The sequence below is a fragment of the Falco peregrinus genome, chromosome 1 (genome assembly GCF_023634155.1).
Source record: "Falco peregrinus isolate bFalPer1 chromosome 1, bFalPer1.pri, whole genome shotgun sequence".
NCBI classification, from domain to species: Eukaryota; Metazoa; Chordata; class Aves; order Falconiformes; family Falconidae; genus Falco; species Falco peregrinus.
Window position 1 is genome coordinate 22,387,910 of NC_073721.1, and position 22,777 is coordinate 22,410,686.

Below are 22,777 nucleotides of genomic sequence, written 5' to 3' on the forward strand. Positions count from 1 at the left end.
AAAGGTTAACCCCAGCACTGAGGGTGGGCCTCCTCAAAAGAAGAGAAGCCTTGAAAAAGGCTACCTTTGTCCACCAGTAGCCTGATGCATTGAAGAAAGCCATTCCAGCCATGAGGTCAGACTGCTTCAAACATTGTCCCACACAATTGGGACAGCTGTAGTTTATTCCCTGATTAAATTTGACCTAAAAATGGAAAGCTCGAGCCCCAGACAAAGTTTCTGAGGGTCAGTGATAACATGGTTCAGCCTAGCAAAACGTTAGTAGGTCATAAAGCACCTATAAGGAGCACGTTAAACAACGCTGCATGTAACAACCTGAATCTTTTGTATTAAGTGAACAGATACCTTAAGTGAACATCGACATCAACGTTACAAATACATAACTTCTAATGGGAATGCTGTTTCAAAAAACCAGCTTTCAGACTTTTGTTAGGGGAGCCAAACATAAAGGTAATACGAGCTTTGCACATGAAGTCCCATTGCTGTAACAGGAGCACTGCTGCGTCTTGCAAAAGCTATGCTCAGATTGCAGCTTTGCCTAAAATAAGACCTGACTTTGTTTAGTGATAACACAATCTATTTATTTTTAAATGTTATAACGTTCAGGGTGATTACTTCCAGTCAGCCTAGTTGCTCTCCAAGATCCCAGTGGCGAGGCTGGCTCCAGCTCCCCGTTCAGAGCCCCAGCAACACCCCATGGGGACAGGGATAGGCCGGGACAACATATTTTTGCTTTAACATGCCGAGTAGTTAGAATTTTGACTGTATCACTTGCATCAACAATCAATGCAACTTACTTTGTGTTCAGAGGCTGTAACTGAAAACAGAGCCATCAGAGCCCCATTTGCCATCACCAACATAAACAGCCCCTCTGCCAAGACTTGAAATGGGGAAATGATCTGTTCTAAGACTTAAAATTGATGTTAATAATAAAATAAAATTCAAAGCAGGGGTCTGGCAGACTGAAATAGAAAAATATACAGTATAGGAAGAGCATACAGTCAACAAAAGTCCTTGTGCTTATGAAAGAAAGAAGAGAAGAAAAGCAAACCTTTAAGAGACTAGGTCTAGAGGTCCTGCACCCATCACCCAACCCCAATGTGCCTCTGCTCTGACCATAAAGCCATTTACACAAAGGGTAGGCACTACTTCTCACCTTGTAGGAGAGATTACCAGACTGCCAGCCCAGGTAACCTTTCTCATGCTGTGCTCACACCTGGATTATGAATTAATTTGTTATCACCAGGTTACAGGGCACACAAGTACATCTCCCACTGCTAGTGCAGCCAGTACCTGTCACTGTCCCTGATGGTTAGACCCATGCAAAGTGACAAGCTTCCTATCCTGTAACAAAGCTACAAAAAAATCCAAAAGCCAGCTAAAAAGGTGGATGAAAAAAAAAAAAAAAAATCTGCCTTATTCCTGTGTTGCTGCTGGGCTGGTATTACTCGTTGAATGATGTTTTGCAGATGACAACTCAGTCTGTTTCAGGGTGACACAGTGTGAGCTATGAAGGTAGTTAGTCCAGTGAGATATTATTAAATGCCTGCATGGACATGATTTCTTTCTGCAGTATATTAACCAGCTTGGTCCATGTAGTCTGAATGTTTTTTTCCACCACAGGACACAATAATAATAGTAATAATCACACACTAGGTTTTCCACAGCCACCTTCAGCTGCTTCCACACCACCCCCCCATATAGCAAACGGCACTAGGTTTGCTCTTCAACAGAAAATATCTCCACAATGTAAAACTGCTAGTGCCTGAGAGGCTCAAGAATAGGGGCCATTACTTTAACCAAAAAAAGCAACAAAGAAAAGAGGATTTCTCATTGCATCAATATTTTTGCCCAGCATTACAGTGGGGCAGTTAAGCCATTGCTTCTGCCCCCAGTTTCCAGTGAGATGGCAGGCACAGAGCCTGAAACTTTGCTCCATTTTTTTTTTTGGCTGGGAAAGGGATGGCACTGAAAGCAAAGGTTCTGGGTTATGAGAAGTTCAATTACTTGCAGAAGCGCTCCTCAAGGCAGTCCACCACGCAGGCACTGTACCTTTGCAGAAGGGCCTCAGGTTCTTTGCTCCAGACTTTGGAAATGCAACTGTGAAGTCTTTTGGGTACAACTGATGTTATAGCTTTGGCCACAGAGACAGACTTTAGCCCATCACCCACATTCCTCAGACAATAAGAAAGCAAACCAACCTCCCCCCCCAAAAAAAAAAATTGAACACACCAGGCTCAAACAGATTCTTAAACTAAATGCTATAAAAAAGGACACTGTTTTTTTGATGTCTTCCTGTCAATTTAAATGACTATTACCTGAAAAGGGTGACCTTAAAATGGTCTTTTAATACTGTAGAGCTCCTAAAAAAATAGAATTAATTAGGCATTCATAGAGACAAATAGCCAGCTCCAGTCCTATACATATCTCATCCTTAATTTTGAGCGTGCCTGTGGTAGTTAACTGTGTTACTTAATGGTTGGGCAGTCATAACAAAAAATGTGGAGGCTAAATTTTCATCACTAGGCTTCCCACTGGTAATACTCATTATATGCAGCCACTCAGAGGTGCTTTCATTTTTTAGTCCCAAAGGAAATACAGTCATCGTTGCCTCAAGGTAGGATTCAGCTGCCCTCCATGAGGCTGGGAGCCCAGCTGTCTGCATGTTGCAGGCAGCGCTGGAGGGGACAGACAGCAAAGGAGTTTCAGCATAGGATGAATCACCCCTTGAAGGGTCACTGTGTTCCTGTAAACCTATAGACTACTGACCTCTAAGCAAAATTAGGTGGGATATGCAGCTCTTGAAAGAAATGTCTATAAATAAGAAGGGACATTGATTATTTCATGGTCTTACAGGACTATACAATTCAACTTTTAAGTGCTAATTTATCCAGTTTTAGTGTTGCTACACAATATTCCTCTTAACTCATAACCTGCTGCATTAGTATGAGCAAAACTAAAGTCATCAGGACTCTGGGTTTGCTACATGTAGGAGACAACCCGTAGCCAGTGGCCAATGCTGGAGAACATCAGGGTTGGGATCCTGATGGGCAGGAGAGCTCAGAAAGGGAATCAGGTCATTGAAGGACAACATATTAGAGCAAAGTCATCCTAAAACCAGCAAGTCTATAATGGTGAACACCTTTTTTTGCTGCTGAATAACCTGGATGACATAAATTAAATCAAAAAGTCATTATGTCCTGTTTGTTAACACTGAATCTGAAAACACGATTAAGAAAGTAACAGGTTATTAGAAATGTGTACTAAATACAAACTTGCACCAACTTCTTCTTCTAAGGATGGGAGCCTAATTTACTACATCATGGCCAAATCATGATTGTGTTAAAATCACTGGCTAATTTAAATGGCCTACCCTTCCTTTGTATTTAAATTATTCAGCATGCAAAATGAAAGCTATGAAAATATATTATTCTGTATATTTAGAGGGGTACTTATTTTAATATGCTTCTATAAGGAATTTTAACTTCTACTATTTTTAAATCACAAAGCTTTAATATTAAAGTATTCCATATTATGATGTCCCTTATAGCCACTAGGTACTGCATCCCAGTACTGGGTTACTATGCATCCTTGCAGAAAACCCCCTCAATTTTCTATGCATGAAAAATTTATAAATGATAGTTACTTTATATGGAATTACAAGCCTGACACACAAGACCAAATCCATCCCTGGTATAAAAAAAAGGAGGAGATTTGTAAAGGAGCCACATCACATGATGCTGTAGTAAGTTTGTCTAAAAATAAAAGCAGCCATACCAGGAGATGCCATAAGCAGGCATTGGCTTTTTAATGCCATTAAATGTGATGACACTCAAGGATGTATGTTTAAATGCATGCATAGCTGTGCAAATGTTATAGGAGTTAGGCAAAGAAACCTCAACAAATGTAGAACATTTTTTACTCTTTTTTTCCCCCTATGATTACATACTGTTGTAAACCTGCTCTGAGGGTTAGCTAATACGAATTATCTTGTCTACATCACGGCTAGTTACGCAAAGCAGCTGGCAGGCTGCAAGTTCGCACGCAGCGTCCCTTGCAGTAGTTTGTACTTCTGCCTCTGCATCCACCCTAGGCATCTTTACTTATTTATTTTTTTTCTAAGCAAGTCAAAAGAATTATAATTCAGTGCTGTATTTTCGAGTTCCACTTAATGCTTACAAACCTGAACAGAGCTAGCAGGAGTATTTTGATGGAAGCATTTTCCCCAGAAAATGTGTGATTTCCTCTGAAGGTCTTCTATAGGATATTTTTTTCTCCTCTCCCTATTAACACATTTAGTTTGGATTATGGATAATTTTTTTTCCAACTGAAAACATCTATCATAAACCAGCGCTTCAGCACTTTGACAAAAGCATCACAATTTTGAGATTTTAGGATAAAATGTTTTGATTCAATCATCAACATTTATTGTTGACAGTGACATGTTGACAGAAAAGTCTTATTGTTGTTGCAAGTTGCTTACAAGTTGCTGCAGGACAGAAATAAGGTGGGTTTTTTCTGTTTTGTTTTATTTTTTCTTTTGCATAGTACAGGTATTGACTGCAAAAAAACACAAGAAGATGCTAAGGGGAAGAGCTTGGAAGATTCAGCCAGCACCAGAAGAAGCCTTCAGCTCTTAAGGCTATTTCACACCCTCCAAATGAGAAAAGCAAACCGCAGCCTCAGGTTTATGCTCCTTTAAGTAAGCAAGAACCACCAGATCTGATCCCCGTAATCATTTCTGTCACTAACCAGTTTCACTCATCCTGGTTCATAGAAGATATATGTCCCAAATTGTGCTATTTTAAGAATTTTATAAGAATATATACTTTTATATGAATAGCGCTCAAGCAGCTTTCATACCTAGTAAAAACCTACAATATAATACCTCCATGGTATTTCCCCTGCATCACCTGTTTCAGCAATAGTGTTTTTTTCAGGCTATGGAATAATGCTAAGGCAAAAAGACATAAAAAAAAAATTCTTGGAGAAATTTATTGCAGCAAGTGTAAGCAAATATATTCATAACCATAAACCCCCTGTATTTCTACTTTCCTCCATCTGGCACAGTTTTATTGCCCAATGTTATATCTATTTTAAACTCAGTGGGAGGAATATTGTGCTTGCTCTGTAGGACTACCTCCTCAGAGGAAAGCAAATATACAGTTTTAGTTCCCAGGCTATGATTCAATTGTAAAAAAGCCAGAGCTATTAATAAGCTGTGCTTTTATAAACTAAGAATTATTATCTTTAAGATTCAAAACAACCTGATTATTTATTAACTACATTTGAATCACAAAGTTGGCTCTAAGCATAACTTCCCTGTAGAAACTGGGGCAACTTTATTTATGTACTTTTTGTCAAAAAAGTAGTAAAATTTTGAACTTATTGCTAATTGTCTCCTAATGGCTATTTTTCCCAAAAGGAGTTTTCTGTTTGATATGACTAAATAAAAAGCCAGATATTTGTTTTCTTTTTCTCTTAGACAATAAGGCACATTGTCTTAAGGCCTATTTTGTGCACAAGCCTTCTATTAATATGATTTTCTATATTCCTTCAGTAACTGATGTATTTTCATGATTATGTATTTTATGTAAACAGGCTTCTGAAATGCAAAGTGGCTGCTCAAAATGCAGCACAAGGCAGGCAATTGATAAGTCACAAAAGACTCCAATCCTGGTGTTCACTGATCTTGCTTAAGTACATAATCATTTGTTTTTCCTTCTTAACGTGATGTTTACTGTTGCTTGACTAAAGCAGTTTTTGTTCAGCATTACTATAAAATAAAGCTGCATCTCATTTCCAAGTACATTGCCCTGAAATTCAAGAAATTTGGAAGCAAGATACATAACAATAGGAAAAATCAAGCAGCTGAAACCCCCTGATTCATCATCTCACGGCTTAACTCCAGCCCTAATCCAGCTTTTTAAGTGATCATCTAAACACAGATGTTGAAAGAGCCTTTGTGGGTATGCTTTTTTGCAATTACTTTCCTTGCTGTATTACTTTGGTCCTAAGGAAACCCTTTGCCTATTCAAGCCTGGAAGAGTAGTTCTGGTGTAACTCTGCCAGGCAGAGCAAATACAAAAAGCTGCGTGGCTTTTTGGAAAGGTTCACCAACACCTGCTGGACTAAGATGTTACCAGCTTTCTTCATCACCAGCACACAAATTAGTAAAAAAACCTCAAATTATTGACCTTAACAGCTTTTTGTCAAAATGCAGAATGATTAGCTCTAGCTCCAAATATCTTTTTACATACAAAATGTGGTTCCTCTTAAAGAAAAAGTAGGACTGAGTTCTAGAGATCTTACCAAGTCTTTTAAGATGCTAGAATCTATAGCTTGTTGCCATGTCTATAGTCTCAGACAACAGACTCTTGAGCTCTCTGCAAACCAAGAAGTCAACTGCACATCTTAGAACTTGAAGGCAACTTGTAAGAGGAGCAGATGGCCCATCCAAAAAAACCCCAAACCCACATTAAAACCAGCATTTCTTCTCATCCAGCACATTTCAACTATGGAATTAATTGCCACAGAAGGTTGTGGATTTTAAAACTGCTTGCACATGTTTGAAAAAGTAAATATAAACACACCAAAGATTATAAATTATTAAAGCCACCAAGCTCTGGTTCAGGATGTTCCTCAGCAATTGATTCTGGTTGCTGTAAAAGATGGGATGCCAGGCTAGATGGATCTTTGGTTTCACCTTGTGATCCATTCTGTATGCTTGTTTAAGACAGGAAGACTCAATAATATAAACTCATTCCTGTTGGAAAAGCGTAAGGTAACCTTCATCTCAGTAGTTACAATGCAGTGCTCCTAGGCAGGATTCTGTGAGAGCTAACACATCTTTCTCTGTCCCTCTGGGTCCTTTCCCCCTCATTTCTTGATATATGGGGTGGCTGAAGTTGACACAGCTTCAAAAACCCCCACATTTATTTTTGCTAGGTGACAAATGCATAGCTATGTTTTTGTGAGTTACAGCACACCCAAAAACAGGAGGGAACCTGCCAGTTCATTATAAAAGGCTTTGGATGAGTTGCTCAGTCGGGAACTTCCCATAACATCAAGAGCCTTTGATAACCCACTGAAGATGCCTGTCACAAGCTTCTGTGCAAGCCAACCTAATACTGGCCAGTGTTTTATGAAGAAATAAAGAATGAAGAATGTGTAGTTGGAGAAAGTGAAGCGACTACATCAGCAATCAATATATGCTTGCAATAATGTAATTAAACAAATTGCAGAAGCCCTTATGAAGGTTTTGTAGCTTACTTTGCAACAGCAGTATGGTAAAATATCTTAATCTGTGCTAGAGTGACACCCTGTCTAAGGGCTTTGAGACCAGGGCACCCAAGCACCAGAAGCCAGCCTGGCCAGGACAGGGAAACATTCAACGTTACAATCACCACCACCACTACCTGTACCTCTTCATCTCCACAGGGCTCCTGGCTCAAAAACTACATCATCCTGAACTGAATTTCTACCCTATGGCTCTTTTTCCTTCTTTTAATTCTTTCCCCTGTTCCTAACTGGGCTGAAATAGGAACAGTGAATCTCTTTGTACTGTGACCCCAGCCCAACAGGTGAGCAAGGAACAGTTTTGTGCCAAGGCTGTGAGCAAGAGAAATTGCTGTAGGTGGGAAACATCCAGAATTCTCCCAGCTAGGAGCACATAGCTTATTTTCCCATCCCTTCTCCATCACAGATCCCATTTGCTTTCTTATACTGTTATTTTGCTGCTCCCCAGACTCTTTCCCAACACTCTTCGGTGGCTGGATGCCTCTTGCCCAAGCACACTGATTGCAACAGACAGACTAGTACTTCTCCCTGCAGAAACAGAAATTAAACTATATTATCCTAGAAGATATACGTATCTTTTACATATTTATTTAATATATTTTAAACAAATATATCTTACAAAGCCACCCAGAGATGTCTGCCACATACATACTTATATGACCACCTCTAAGTCATACAGTAATAAACTTTTCAAATCTTCCATCCCACTCCCTTTTCCCAAGAAAATTCAAGACAATTAGGTTAATTAGGTCAGCAGATGGTAAGGTTTTATTGGAAGCATGGTATTGTGAGGAAGGTGTCCGATGAAGATGAAATACAACTCTTATGTTTCCTGAGAATTTCAGTCAAGGACACTGAAAAAGTTTTTCTAGATACAAACCATTCCTGCATAGTAAGGGCTGAGAGAAATGACAGGGCATTTAGGAATTTAAAACATGTTTGATACCTCCCAAAAGGTGATTTGCAATAAGCAGAAATTTGTACATGTAAAAAAAAAAGGAAGAATGGGCAATGTTTGATAGTAAGGGAGTGTGAAAAATACCTTGTTTTACTGCAGATCAGTCTGAACAGGAGTATCCATTTTACAAAATAAAATAAATTTTAAATAGAATAAAATAAACGCCACTCCAGCTTGCACTTTTCCTTTCCAGGACAGTCAAGGTGGCTGTGAAGTGTATAGGGCACTGTGTGTGGGTCTTGCAAAACCAAAAATATTTGAAGATGCCAGCATGCAAATCCATTTTACCATTTACCGAAATAGCTATTTTCTAACTGCTGAGAACTGGTCTTATTCCCCCAGCATTTGAACCAAGCAAATAAATCCCTGTAGTCCTTCAAAAGTTATTAGTGAGCAACAGGGGAAAAGAATTTCTGGGGAAAAAGAAATGAAACAGGTAAGAAATAAGATAGAAAGGGCAAGAAAGAAAATAGCAGGGCAGCAAGGTGGGGCACTCAAACAGGTTTCCAGGTTTTGACAATTAGGTTTTTAATGAAAAACTGGATTTTTATTTTTGTAGGGAAAAGGAGTAATGTAAAGCTGAGTTTAACAGTAGTGTCACTGCAACTGCACAGAAGCAAACTCTGAATTAAAGGAGGGAGAAGAGCAGCATAAACGGGATCCCAGCACCTCTTGCAGCATTTATAGATATTTAATAAATCCTATTAATCCTGGAGTCTGACTCATAACCCTGGCTGCAGCAAGAGAAAACAACCACATATTAGAAAAAGAAACAAATTGATAGAATTGCCAGTACTCTAATGTCCTTTTTATTGATGTCTCCTTCTCATCTCAGCCATCAGCTACTGGACTTTTAAAAATGTTTTCGGGATTATATTCAGTTCCTACATTAATTTATGAATAAATAACGCTCTGACATTGCTATCTCAATTACGATTTAAAGAGGCTCTAATACTTCCCCGTGCATTACTACTTTTTTCTGATGTCTGATGACATCTATCACAGCAATTCATACTATTTTAAGCTGGAAATACAGTATAAAGTTTTTGGATGGTCAGCAAGGCAATTATCTTTTGACACTCCTATCCATACAGATATATACTGTTCTACTGCTCCTGCAAATTTTCAGTGCACAAAACATACCTCAGACATTTTGGGGAGTTAGAGGAGAGAGAGTTTCTGTAACATGGAGAAAATAACTGCACGGGAGCCTCCAGAGGCAGAGATATGAAAGGGAAATAGTACAAAATTTCTTGGAAGGAAGATGTGTTCTTACCCACGAGAGCAGGTTCTACCACCCTCATTTTCAAATCATCATGAAAGTAACAAAAAGATTTATATATAAATCTGTTACAGTATCTCAAGTATCTCTATAATTCTCACTATGTCAGAGAACCTCCTGCATGACCCAAAGACCACAATTTCTTCTTCACCTTATGCATCACAAACACATTTTGAAAAAATAATAAAATAAATAGATGAATATATTGGTATTTTATTCTTTACAAATGAGAAGGACAAAGGGAGGACACCCTTTGACCGGGGCTTTCTGTGCCAAGCAGGAGCTTCCTCCAGCGATTTCATCCACAACCCAGCCCGCCATGACACCAAAGGCAGGAAGGCCTCCCAAATTCCCAAACCTTTTCCATACACAGTGTCCCAAAATAATTCATACCAATTGCCAAGAAGCCTTGTCTCCTCAAACTGGCTCTCCCCCTGCTATGGTTTTGCTGGCAGTCAAGTGAATGTGTGTTTCGCTTTGGCTTAATTACATCGCAAACATATGCCCACGTGGATTTATAAATCAACACAATTGAAGATGATAAACTCTAAGTGAAAACCAAGTAATTTCATTATTTTGAAAGACAGCTCACATGGACAAATGAACAAACTAAGCTCCTTTCAAAATAAAACTGTGTTTCCATAATCCTGTTTTGCTTCGCCAGCGTCCACCCCAGCCACACTGAATTAGCTCTTCTGGTAACTGCGTTAAAAATGCTCCTCTCAAAGACAAAGTGCCATTTTCATCTTACTGCATGGAAAACATCTTTGCTAAGACCATTTGATAATTTGTGTAAGTTTAAATCAAAGCATGGCATCCATATTTCCATTACTTTCTTTCAGTACAACGTACTCCCAGCATTTATATTTATACATTGATACATAAAATAGACATACATGCATTGTGGAGGCCAGGGCAAGCCCTGTCTCAGCTTTAGCCTGGCCTAAATTCTCTCCCAAATTCTGCCTCTCTTGCTACAACTCAGGAGACCTGAGGCTGCTGAGTGTTTAGGGATCCCCTCTTCTAAAAGCCAGCAGACTTGCCAGAGAATCCTGGCTATTGAACCTCAAGAGCTGGCCAGTTTGGTCAAAGTGTTATGGACCACGCTATGAATATTTCTTTCAAAATCCTTCTCCTTCTCACCCAGGTGGTCTCCATCGCTGCCTCTCCAAAACATCAGCCCTCTGCCATGTGCTGTCCCTCCTTTTCCCTATGGTCTGTAGCACCTCCTGGATCCCCAAACCAGGTAAAACTCACAGCACTCAAAACGACAGCTCTGTCTCAATGCAGTATGTGATGTAATGTGTAATGTAACAGTGAAGGAGGCAACGGTTCAGACCGTTCCTCTTTTGAGTAGGCCTATGGGAAACAATTTGTGAAGGAGAAAGAGCCTTCTCTTACATTGCTAAAGATAGGCTTTTCTGTCCTCTTTTCTTCCCCCATTGTTTTCTGTAAAGACTGTCCACCGCGAACTAAACCATGTTTTCCATCCAATGAGAAGGACGGATGGCTGCTCCAAAACCATCATTTCTTGAAGAGGATGGAGTGTGGTTCAGACAGATGCTCTTGTGCAAGGATTCGGCTGTGTAATGCCACCAAGGAAGCATACTGTAATTATTTAGTTTTTGTACGTGAGCCACAAAGTTGCATTCAGTAATTTTCCTTTGCTTATTTGAATGCATTATTTCCCTGTTGATAGAAATGATTATTGTAACAACCTTATAAAATGTTTATTTCCAATTAAAAAACATTACCAAAAGATAACGGATTGTTAGTACACTGTAAATTTTGTATTGCTATACTGTAAATTATACATCTGCGATCTCTGCGCCAATTAGCCAGGAAGGTAAAAGTATTACTGTAAGATGACGTGGCTGATCATTTCACGACTTGTTTTGTTCCTGCTGGTGTGCAATGGGATATGGCGAAATAATGTGTGCCATCTGGTGTGAGCATTAGAAACAGAATATTGTATATCATCACCCAATGCCTACATAAGCATACATACTTCTGTGAGAGACTAGAAGAGATTTTTTTATCTGTCCTTCTGCTGTGCAGCACTACAGTGAACGGATGCTGCAACTATTATTTTATATTGTCAGAAAGAAATGTCTTAGTTGTTACTACGTCTTATACATATGAAATCACAACATGATTTAACAGCATGTAATTAAGTATTGCTAAGCAAGAACCTGTTTTGAAAAATCGGTCAAAGATAAAAAAGTAAAGAAAATACACAAAATCTTATTTTATCTTGAGCTCTCAGCCATAACTGTATTTTACAGCAGTAACACCCTAAAGGCTTCCCAAGCTGCTGAACAGTGATGCCCTTCACAGTCCTGAAAGATACTAATTTATTAGAAATTTATTGACCTGCTGGATGCTTTACATTACAATATTTTCAGACTATGAAATTAAATCTAGCTACGGAACTACTGAGATTATTAGCAAACTGGAGGTATGGTACTCCAGATATGCCATCACCCTAGCAAAAAAAAGTATTGATATTATGCTTTCCTCGCATGTTGAGAACATACTCTCAATTATTAAGTTTCTGTTTAGTTTCAGAAGATCCAAGTTATTATGGATTGAATATTTAAATATATGTAGACAAGTGTTTACTGTAAATTAACTAATCTCAGACTAAGCCAGTTAGCCAAAATACTGTGTTTGAAGTGCTGAGAAATTCTCATCATGGTGGTGTTGCATGTCACTAGAACTCTTTAGGGATGCAAGGTAGGAAATTGCTTTTATTTCCTGTATCGAGTCTTCTTCAAAAGAAGATTTTGTTTGGCATGCTATTGCCTGCTCTCACTATTAGAGTGGCTGCCACCATATAGTCGGTGCTATTTTAAAAACATACCAACTCCGAGAGTTAAGTTTCTGTGAGGCTCTAAACAATAAGAAAAAAAATATGTTTCTACCTTATGTGTTTGTGGGGGGAAATCTAAAATTATAGATTTAGATTTATAGCTATAGATTTATCTCCATTGTAGTATTTAAAATGTAACCAAAATATGGATCTTTATTTAATAACCATATTATTTATATTAAGAGGTATAGATGTGATGGGGCAAGACTCAAGCTTTGTGCTGGATACATCAAGAACTAACAAGAAATTTGGCCTTCCAATGTTCTGCTGCCTTCTTTTTGGAAGAAGGATGATTTAGCAAGGATTGAGCGTGTTATCACAGCATCAAATATCAATTAATTAATTAATAGCTGAAAAAGCAGCCTAATAGCTATTATGCACAGAAAAGCACCCAGGATGGGATGACTGTCTGTCCATTAAGATGAATGGGCACTCCAAATTCCTGCCTGAAGCACATGTTTTACTATTCCTACTCTTATCCTCCCTTTGGAAATAAAGCATAGTTTTATAATAATCATCTGTTGAATATGGATTTACAGCTTCTCTCTCTTCTAGTTCATCCCCAAAGGAAAATTTTTATATGTAACAGGTCACTCACATACAAGTCCCACCTCCACCAAAATCATATCTACACAATAAGACAATTTTAAAACCACCACCATCGCCCTGCCCCCAGCAATGTACCCCATCAAGACCATGATTATGCCCTTTTGACCTTCAAATGCATGGTCAGGGAAGATGGTGCAAAGACAAACTATTTTATGAAGTCTACAAACATGGGAAGATCTGCATTTGACCACTCAACTGCAGAACAAACATTGTTTCCCCATTAAGCCTCCTTGTAACACGCAAGACCAAGTGACAATACCTGACTGCAAAAGCATAAACCCACTCCCAATCACTTTCCAAAATGCAAGAGCCCTCTGAAGGCTGCAAAAGTCCTTGAAAACTTATCTCAACGTAAGAGCTACATCATCAGGAGCACTTACCCTTGAAGGGCTTTTTCTCCAAACCAATCTCCCTTCTCTAGAGTACGGAGAAAGACCGGATCTTCACTGGGGGAGTCTTCACGGGTAACATTCACCTGTTGAAAAGTCAATTCCCCCCAGTATTTAGAAAACTTTCATTAACAAATAAAACGTGTTTGTTCAGAGAGGGGTTTGTCATCTCCCAGATCTCTCAGGAGAAGCTCCAGTCCCTATATCCTCTGGGAACCATGTAATTCTCCAGAGTCTTGCACTCTTCCCTCAGCATCACCAACCAACTGTGCAGGAAAATGAGCAGTTACTTTCCACTAAGGTACCTACTACTCTTGCAAAAATGCAATACTTGTGGTTTTTTGAAGGTTTTTAACTCTAAACAGGGAGCTGGCTGCACAAGCACAGTCATTGCCCATATGGAGTCAGCAGCAGAAAGAGGTTCTAAATATTGTCTGTGTTTCAGACATGGCACATGCTTCTGTTAGCTTCTTTCCTGTGTTGCTAAGTTCACGTAAGGAAAGGAATAACAAAAATAATCTGCATTTAGACATAATTGAAACAGCTTGGAGCATTACAAAATGAAAGATGCCTCCTCTCCTTTTTACTCTCTGTCAGATTCAGTGAAGGGATAACTGCAGCTGGAGCAAAAATCATGTATTTTCATTGAAGTTAAAAGGAAAATACCACCTTAATTTTGCAGTGAAAGAGAAAAGCAATTACTGCTGATGGAGAGCAGACTTTCTACCCACTTGTAAAAGCATTGGTAGTACAACCCAGCGCAAGCCAAGCTGAAGAAGCTGGCACTGCAAGAATAGGAAGATGACTTCGCATCTATGAGCAATGATTTCCTATTGCAGGGGGATCTTTTTTATTTTCCGTAATGAATTCAGAAGAAAAATAGTAACTGATCATCAGAACACCCTTGGCTCTGATTTCCCGTGCTGGTACAGGGTATAAATCTCAGCTGCCATGTAATGACAAAGCCTCTGCCGGGTGCTGAGGATGGCATGACATAGACATACCAAGGATGCAAAGGGCTCCATGAAAGATGAATGCTCTTGATGTAACGGCCCTCTACAAGAAACATTTCTTCCATTTCAGCTGTTATCAGAGGTAACTCATACCTCTTACAGTATGAGAAGGCAGGTGAACTACAACCTCCTGCTATCAGTGCATGGTAGGGATCACCTCTCCCAATGTTAACCATCTATAAATCTAGTTGTCCAGTCTCTGCCTATTGTCAGTGGAGAGGGACAGGCATTTCCAAAGCCCGAGTTGCCCAAAATTTAATTTGGATGAACAACTCTCTGGAGTTACCTCACATACATGGGCAAATCTCTCATCTGCTTCTCCTTTTCAGGACATTTGGCTTTTAGCAGAGCTTTTCTATATGCAAATTCACAAAGCCAAAATCTGGGACATCAGACACATCCTTTTGGATTTAGAGACATTCCAGTTTAATTGCACTATTAAATTTACAACTGTGGTCTGCACCTTCTCCCATCTCTTTCATGGATAGTAAAACCAGTGGGTTTGAGTCATTAATGAGTGCTCCATCTACATCACACTACATTTAACATCTGCAGTGACTCATCAAAGATCAGAGGGTAAAGAAATGTGTAATGGATAAGCCTGGAACATTTGTAGCTGATGAAAAAACCCCTCAGACAAAGTTAATGCAGATTTAAGCTCTTTCTTGGTGACGTCCACTGATCCTAAGGAGCGAGTGCTAAGGGATTGCAGGAATGTGATTTCTGTGTGGTTCAAAGTGATGAGCCATCTGAACAGCCACGGCACCAATTAAGAACCCACATGATCTGGCATTAAATTGGTGCCAGGCCATTCGTTTTAAAGAGAAAATGGTGTACAGTGGCACAGCATGGCACACATTGTCTCCAGGTAAAGGCATGGAGCAGAAGCACTTAGCAAGCAGAAGGGGCTGAGCTGTTTTCATCTGATGTATTATTCAACAGATTTCTAGAGGCAGGGTGTTTTAAATACACTTTTGATTTCTATTCACTTGGACTTGAGAAAACATGCTAAAATAATAAACAAGCTCAGGAGTGGGATCAAGTGCAGAGAATGGAGTTCATGGAGAAAACAGAAAAGGATTTTGCTCCTAAAAGAACTATTCATGGAGCAAGGGCTGAAAGAAAACAGACCAGAAGTCTTTCTAAGCATTTCTGAGAGAAGTGCTGGGCTCAGAAATGTAAAAAAAGTCTTCTCTGTTCCCATGACTGTCACTACAGCCACTCTGACATAAAAGGCAAGGCAGAGTTTTAGTAAGTAGCTCTTGTTGCAAATACTCATGTGATGCTGCTGAATGCAGAAAGTACATGGGAGATCTCAGGTACATGAGCTGCAGCCAGCATTTTTTCTGGCTTATTAAGCTGCCTGGGTTGGGTTTTAGCATGGCACATGGGACATTACGTGCCCCTGCTTCAGAAAGTCTCAGGCAGCATACATTGATATGTTTATCCTATATTTCATATCCATTTATTCCATGTTTCACTGCTGAGGTTCTATTCCTCCTATACTGGGCTGTATCCTTAGCATGGGTTAGTTATTACATTTGCTGTGTAGCAATTATGCCCCAATATAGGCATTAAAATTAAACACTCTCCAATTCCATCTGTCTTCTATCAGTCACTGATACCTCTTTTGCAAATCAGTACACTTGGAAGAGAAAACTGGGCAGAATTTAACTGCCCCTGTGGAAATTTCTGTCAAGCCACCAGGATCCAGCTGACGGTCTAGGAATTTTTCAGCAAGCCTATGTGCATTGTTTTATTTTGGCTCCCTTTTTCTGGCCATCAGCTGTCATAGTAAGATAAAGTAGCAACGGCCAGAGATAAAGCCAGGGAGCATCTCAAGCAGGACTAGAGGCCATGGGCATGGGTGGTTTCATCCTGCATCCTGCAGGCAAGGTGTGAGGGCAGGTCAACAACTGTTTGCCCAGCTGGTGTCAACAGGGATTTAGTTTTTACAACCAAGGGACTCTCTCTGGAGACTGAGGAGTGCTGGGAAGGGATGGGATCCACCTGACCAAGTCGGGAAAAAGCATCATTTGCCAACAGGCTGGCCAACATGGCAAGGAGGGCTTCAAACACTCAATGGGGGAGGCACACCCTCCCATTATTTCTGCTCATTAGAAAAAAAATAAATTTGAAGTGTGTGTCATGGTTGTCCTTATTCTGGGAGAAGAGGAAATACTACTTCTGAATTGAGGAAAGCAAAGGGGCATGAGGGAATACCATCAAACTGGGATTTCTGCAGTCCATGATTCTCTTTGTTTCAGAAACTTGTCCGTAACTGTCTTATTCATCTGAAAAAGACCATTTTTATTTCTGATGAAGATCTAACTCCCAGAGACAGAGAGTGAAAGATGACTGTGAAAATCTAGTTTTAGTACCCAAAAGCTAACAGCTGCCTTGGGAGACAACCCAATGGAGTGTACAACACCCACACTCTTCCTCTATGGGCGCCATGGGGTTTTTGCTACCTTTAATTATGCAAGGCCAATGTTAATATGTGCCTGGGTGTAAACATCAGACCCACGAGCCAGGAGACTGGTGCTGGCCTACTTTCAAGCATATTTATCCATTTGTGGTTTATTTTCCGTGTATCACATCTCATCTGCAGTGGGAAATCACTGCGTATTCCCTTGAGTATCTCCATCCTGCTACGTGGAAAGAAGCCAAATATTTCTCAAGTGTCATAGTACTAGGCCAGCTAAAAAAATAATTAAAAAAAAAGTTGATGGAAGGAAAAAACTTGTTCTATAAAATCCCATCAGGAATCTATGAGAAAAGAGGTCAAAAAGCATATTTTCCCTGTGAGCAGTGGAACAGAAACTTAGACCTTTTTTCCTCCCCAAGTAGAGAGCTCAGACTTCTCCAGTTTCCTATTATTTAATTTGGAGAAGCTGAGAAGTGATAGCTATGAGAATGAAGACTGGACATCAGCCTCATAAGAGGGGTACTTAGCATAGAAAACATTAAGTATTGTAGGATATACTGTTAACAAAAAAAAAAAAAAAAGAGCTTTTTGGTCATTTACTCAAAGACTCAACAACTGTTTTCAACCCCAAAGTATTCACTGTGAGCACACGTGTAAAACAGCACGAGATCTATTTTTTCCCCTTCAGGCCACTCTTCCCTACCGATACAGCACCCAGAAGTTTAATTAACATCAAGTCTTGCAGCATTTGTGCCTCAGGGAGGGGAGAGAGAAAGCGCTGGCTGGCACTGCATTTCGGGAGCATATCATCACCATTGTTGTCATCATCTCATTTGCCTTCAAAGAGTGTCAACTGACCTTTCCTTTGCTGATTATAAAGAAAGTGTCCCCTCGAGCACCTTGTCGTATAATATACTCTCCATTTTCATAGTGCGTCTGTAAGAAAAAAAGGAAAAAAAAAAAGACAAACAGCATCAGAGACTGTTATTCAGCAGATAGATTGGCAGTTTTGCAAGTTAACACTTATGGAAACATAACCCTGATACAATTTTATCCCAGCCTGACATTGGCCACGATTTAAAAATTGTCCTGTGTCAAGGGATATAATAATTAAAATGGAACCGTTTATGGCTTGCCCATTTTTCTTCTTATTGTGCTAGTGCCAGCTTTTGCCCAGATGAATTATCCTCACAGCCTAAATCCATTTATACTAAGTAAACCAGACAGAGGAATTTTCAACAGAGAATACGGTACATGAACCATACTGCAATAATACGCCTGTTGTAAAAACAGTTCTTTTCCTGTTTTTTCGGTTGGTTTTGGTATTTTCCCAGCTTTGCTAGCAAAGGCTTTATTCAACAAATATTTTTTTCGCTTCTCCTGTTATTATAGTAGTTTAATCCGTCTTTTTTTGCCTTATTTTGTGGAATATTCCTTGCTAAATTTATGTCACAGCTTATCAGTGCTTGCATCTAAACTTAACAGGATAGCTTCATCCCTTGTATTACCCCATCAAAATCAATATGCGTGTATACATCACCAAAAAAAAAAAAAAAGTCAATGTTTTCTAAATGAAGACTCTACATTCCTATGTAGCCCCCCCCGACTCTGGCATTTTCTTCTGAGATGCTCTGCCCCCTGCAAATTCAACAAACTTCACTGCAATAGGAAGCAGAGGCAGGGGAGTGCTAAGGGCTTCCCACCAAACATCTCTACCTACATCTTCCACTGAACACGACTGCTGGTTTTTTTTTAATCAAGCCCTGGCAGAGAGCTGCAGGCATCAGGTCTGTTGTGCCCCAGCACCGATCTGTAACAAAACCTCCCCCCAAATCCCCCATGTTCTGGCTGGGGTGTTGTTTGAAGCTACATTAAAGCACAATGCCTGAAAAGACCACCAGATCTTTTAATCCCAAAGTATGTATAAACAAGGATGGATCTGAGCTAAGACAAAGGAATTAATCAGAATCCTAGAATTTGGGTAAGCGTGAGATATTTTTTTTTCAAGGGTCTTTTATTGACCTGTGTTTATTTATTGATTTTTATACTCCTTTTTGGTGCTACTTGCAGCCTGATATCAGGTTTCAACATGAAAATATATAGTCACGTAAATGCATCTGGGAAAAACAATAACTTGGTTTGGGAGCACTGGATATATGGGGTTATTAATGAAAAGTAACTGTCCTAGGAAAAAGAAAAGATATCCAAGTGAATTATAATAAAGAATTAATTAGATTAGTTCTTTAAAATACATATAGTTAGGCTGTGGGTACTTATACCTTCCTAAAAAATATCTGGGTAAATAAAATCAGAAAGTCAAAGCAGGATGTTAGTAATTAATACTCTTCAGACTCTCTAGGATTAAGGAATTTTAAAAAAAAGATCTCCGTCAGAATAACTAGTACTGAATGTTATCATGTCAGTCTTCAGAAAAGGGACCGGTGAAAGTGGGTCAGGTAGACTAACTTGTGGGTTTGTCCTGATCGTGAACGGGATCTAAGAAGTGCAGCATTTTTCCTATTTCCATGTGCCAGAATGGGAAGAGGAGAAAAAAAGCCTGGAGGAGACCATGGACACAAACTCGTAATTTTACTTCTTATGTGGGGTGTTTCTGGTGAGAAGATTTTGAGGATGCACATTTTTGAGCATCCAGATTGAGACTCCTTGGAAGGGCCTGATTTTATAAGGTGTTGCGATTATAATCTCTCAAGTGGAATCTTGTAGGCACCCAAAAATCGAATGATTGAAAATACTGGTCAAAAGGTTTCCAATTTTAGCACAGGCAACTTATATTCATTAGACATATTAAACTGCTACTGCTTATATGACTTTTGTATAATTTTCAGCTGACACTGCCTTAGAGCTGACTCTCAACTTCTGGCCAATAACACATTCAATATGGAAAAACCTTCTTCCTACGAGGCCATTTCTTGGTCTTAGTCACCAGTTACAACTGCACCAACCACTCAGCGCTGAGGCTCGGCCCTGCTGTCATACCTGATTTCCACTTGTGAGTCTGCACAACCATTCCCACGCAGGCTTCCACACAATATGGGGAAGGAGAACAAATCAGAGCTTTGAAGGATGTGAAGCTGCCTCTTACTTTAGCATCTCTTGCCTACTGTGTATTTTTTTTTCCTTCGTCTCTAATCTCATTCAAAATATTGCAAGTCCTTTTTCCAACATTCAAATCATATTTCTTTAGTCCTTCCTTGAGTGCCCAGTCATGCAGAGCTTTCATTTTGCTTGACCTCCTCTTCATTGGCACCTCTCTCCACACCCTTCCCACGGTCCACATCTTTGTCTTTATGTATTTCAGCCCATTTCCTTCACAGCTAATTCCACCTGGCCTTACCACAATTCTTCTTGCTTCAATCAACCTGTCCTTCCCCGTCCTCTAACAATGCTCTTCCTCTCAAATTCTCCTCTTTAACACAAATCAACTCATCCGTGTGCTTTGCCCTTTGAATTATTTCTGTCTGTTTAGATTGAAAGCACTGCACAAAGCAGGCAAAGTGCATAAGTGCTCACTTATGACACATGCGAAAAAACCAAATAATTACAAGCCTCCTGCTTTTAGCCAGCCATGTATAAGGTAGCAATACATTCCCAGGTTCATCGGTACCATTAGACAAAGCCCCCTGACAAAGCACTTTGGCAAATGTTGTACATAATCGTGGTATAGCTGATTTGTATTTTATCAACACATTTTAGCAACTCCATTTCATCAGAGAAAACCAGCCCAAGAACAACATGAGGAAAATCAACAATTCCTACAGCTTTACAATGGTGTGGTAGCACATGCAAAGGAATAATATTTGGATTAAAATTACAAAAAAGAAAAGCAGTAAAGCAAGCAGGTTCAATGTGTCTTTACTAGCTTTAGACTGACCCCACTGCTTCTTCTGGACTTGTTTGGAAGATTAAATTCAATGGCTGAGCTCTAGCAAGCTGTTGGAAGCAAGACTCTGTTGCTTCAGATCAGAAGGGGATCCTTCTGATGGAGAGAAAAACAATTTGTCGCCATCTTCATAAATTATAGCTTCAAAGCTCTGCATATACTGGTCAAAGAATTTCCAGAATGTCTTTAAAATAAGTAATAAATATTTCTATCCCACCTTTGTAGTTGCATATGAACAAAAAAGGTTAAGCGACTAGTGTAACAGCCCAGATTTGGGCTTAGGCTTACAAATTTTACCTTCTTTTTTTTTCAGATTTTCTCCCAAGAGAAAGGGACTCTGGACAGAATTCTGTATTTTGAAAGGCAATACCCAACGATTAAGGCTAATTTAGTAGATTTCACTGAAACCTAAGCATGATGTAAGTTTTTGAACATATTTCTAAGACATAGCTCCTCCAGGCCACAAAAAATTAAAGCAAAATACAGAAATTAATTCCTAGCTGGAAGACCTGACCAGACTATATTAACTCTTCCTACATCTTCTTCTCTCCAGCAGAATACCAGAGCTGAAATCCAACATAAAAATGTAATGGAGAAAACCCAAACAGAAATGCGAGCTGTAGAAATACAGCTGTATGACCTGCCAAGATTAAGATAACCAGGCAGCAAAGCTAACAATTACGAGGGTCTTGTGTTTGCGGGGGGAAAGAAAGGGTTATAAGTTAAGGCATCGAGGTTCCAGTTTGGCATCAAAGGCTGAGAAAGTCTGCACTCGAGAAAACAGCAATGCTAGGCTGAGAAACTACTGCTGGGAACACTCATACACCAGCAACCCACATATGTCTCTTTTATAAGATTTGGCAAATGGGGATAAAGACTCGGGTTCAATGAATTATAAATGCTGCAAAATTTAGAGCATTTGTCATGCTAACTACGCTGCTGTTTTATAAAGCAACACTGGCCCCTTAAGGTACCTCTCCATAGAGTGAGAACTGCCTTACCACCTCTTGAATAAACCACTGGCCTCCTAGTAACCCATTTTCCTAGATAATAACATTTTTTCCAGTCTATACCAGTAAGGGGTTGTACCCTTAAAAATGCAGGGATATCCATGGGGATGCCGAGTGCAAGCTAAGCTTGAGACCTAAATGCTCATGTGTTTATCAGAGGATAGTTAAATGCTCCAGTAAGAGGTTTCTTCTTAAGAAAGTAAGTGATAAAATAAAAAGAAGTGATAAAAAAAGTATCTCTGTTTTTCTGCTTTTTTGGCACATGCAAGAAATCTGAAATTAAAGACTGAAAGTTTCCTTAAAAGAAATTCTTCCATCAATATCCATGGCCTTGATTCCAGTATATGTCCTATACATGGTTTAACTCCTATAAGCATTTAAATACTTGTAAAATAAAGGTTTCAAGTCTTCCCAGTGAGGCCCAACTCTGAGCTCAAAGCCACGGCACTGTATTTACAGAAAGAATGTCAGGCAGGAAAAAAAAAACCAAAAAACCAGAAAGCCCTAATTAGCTTTCTCAGGGAAAGAAGAACAGGTCTTTAACCAAAATGTTTTAACAGGAAACAAACCTGAAACATGTTTAAGCAAGAGAAAGTCATGTACGTATTACAGAAACTCAAACTGCCTTTAGATTTACTTCATCAACACTGAGGCAAGCCTGACAGGAGGAGGGAAAATAAAAAAAAATGAAATTAGAGAGCCAGCCCAATTAGTATTTCAAAGTTCCTGGAGCATTTCTCAACTGCCGTAAGCCAGCACAATGGCAGCAGAGCACTTCCAGCACCTCAGACCAGCCCACCCTCTGACCTCTGAACTTTTTATTTCTCTATTAACTCCTTCCCCCCCCCCCCCCCGCCTTAAGAATTCCACATAATGCCAACTTGTTAACTCTTGATCCTTGCCTCAGACCACTGCCAGCTTCTGGTCTCTTGTACAGCATTAAACAAGAATTTTCAGGAGCACCTTATTTTTAACCTGTGATAACACCTTTTGTGATTTAACACTAAATTAAGGAG

At 39.5% G+C, this 22,777-nt stretch overlaps 1 protein-coding gene across 2 annotated transcripts in view; it reads right to left on the reverse strand.

Annotated features, from left to right (window-relative positions):
- Positions 1-22,777, reverse strand: part of PRKG1 (protein kinase cGMP-dependent 1) — a 508,740-nt gene that overhangs the window by 109,676 nt on the left and 376,287 nt on the right. For both annotated transcript variants that reach the window (XM_055790419.1, XM_005235115.4), the window contains exons 6-7: positions 17,709-17,786; positions 13,401-13,495 (exon numbers count right to left, since the gene is read on the reverse strand). In XM_055790419.1, coding sequence (XP_055646394.1) covers positions 13,401-13,495; positions 17,709-17,786 — 173 coding nt within the window. The remainder of the gene's footprint in view (positions 1-13,400; positions 13,496-17,708; positions 17,787-22,777) is intronic.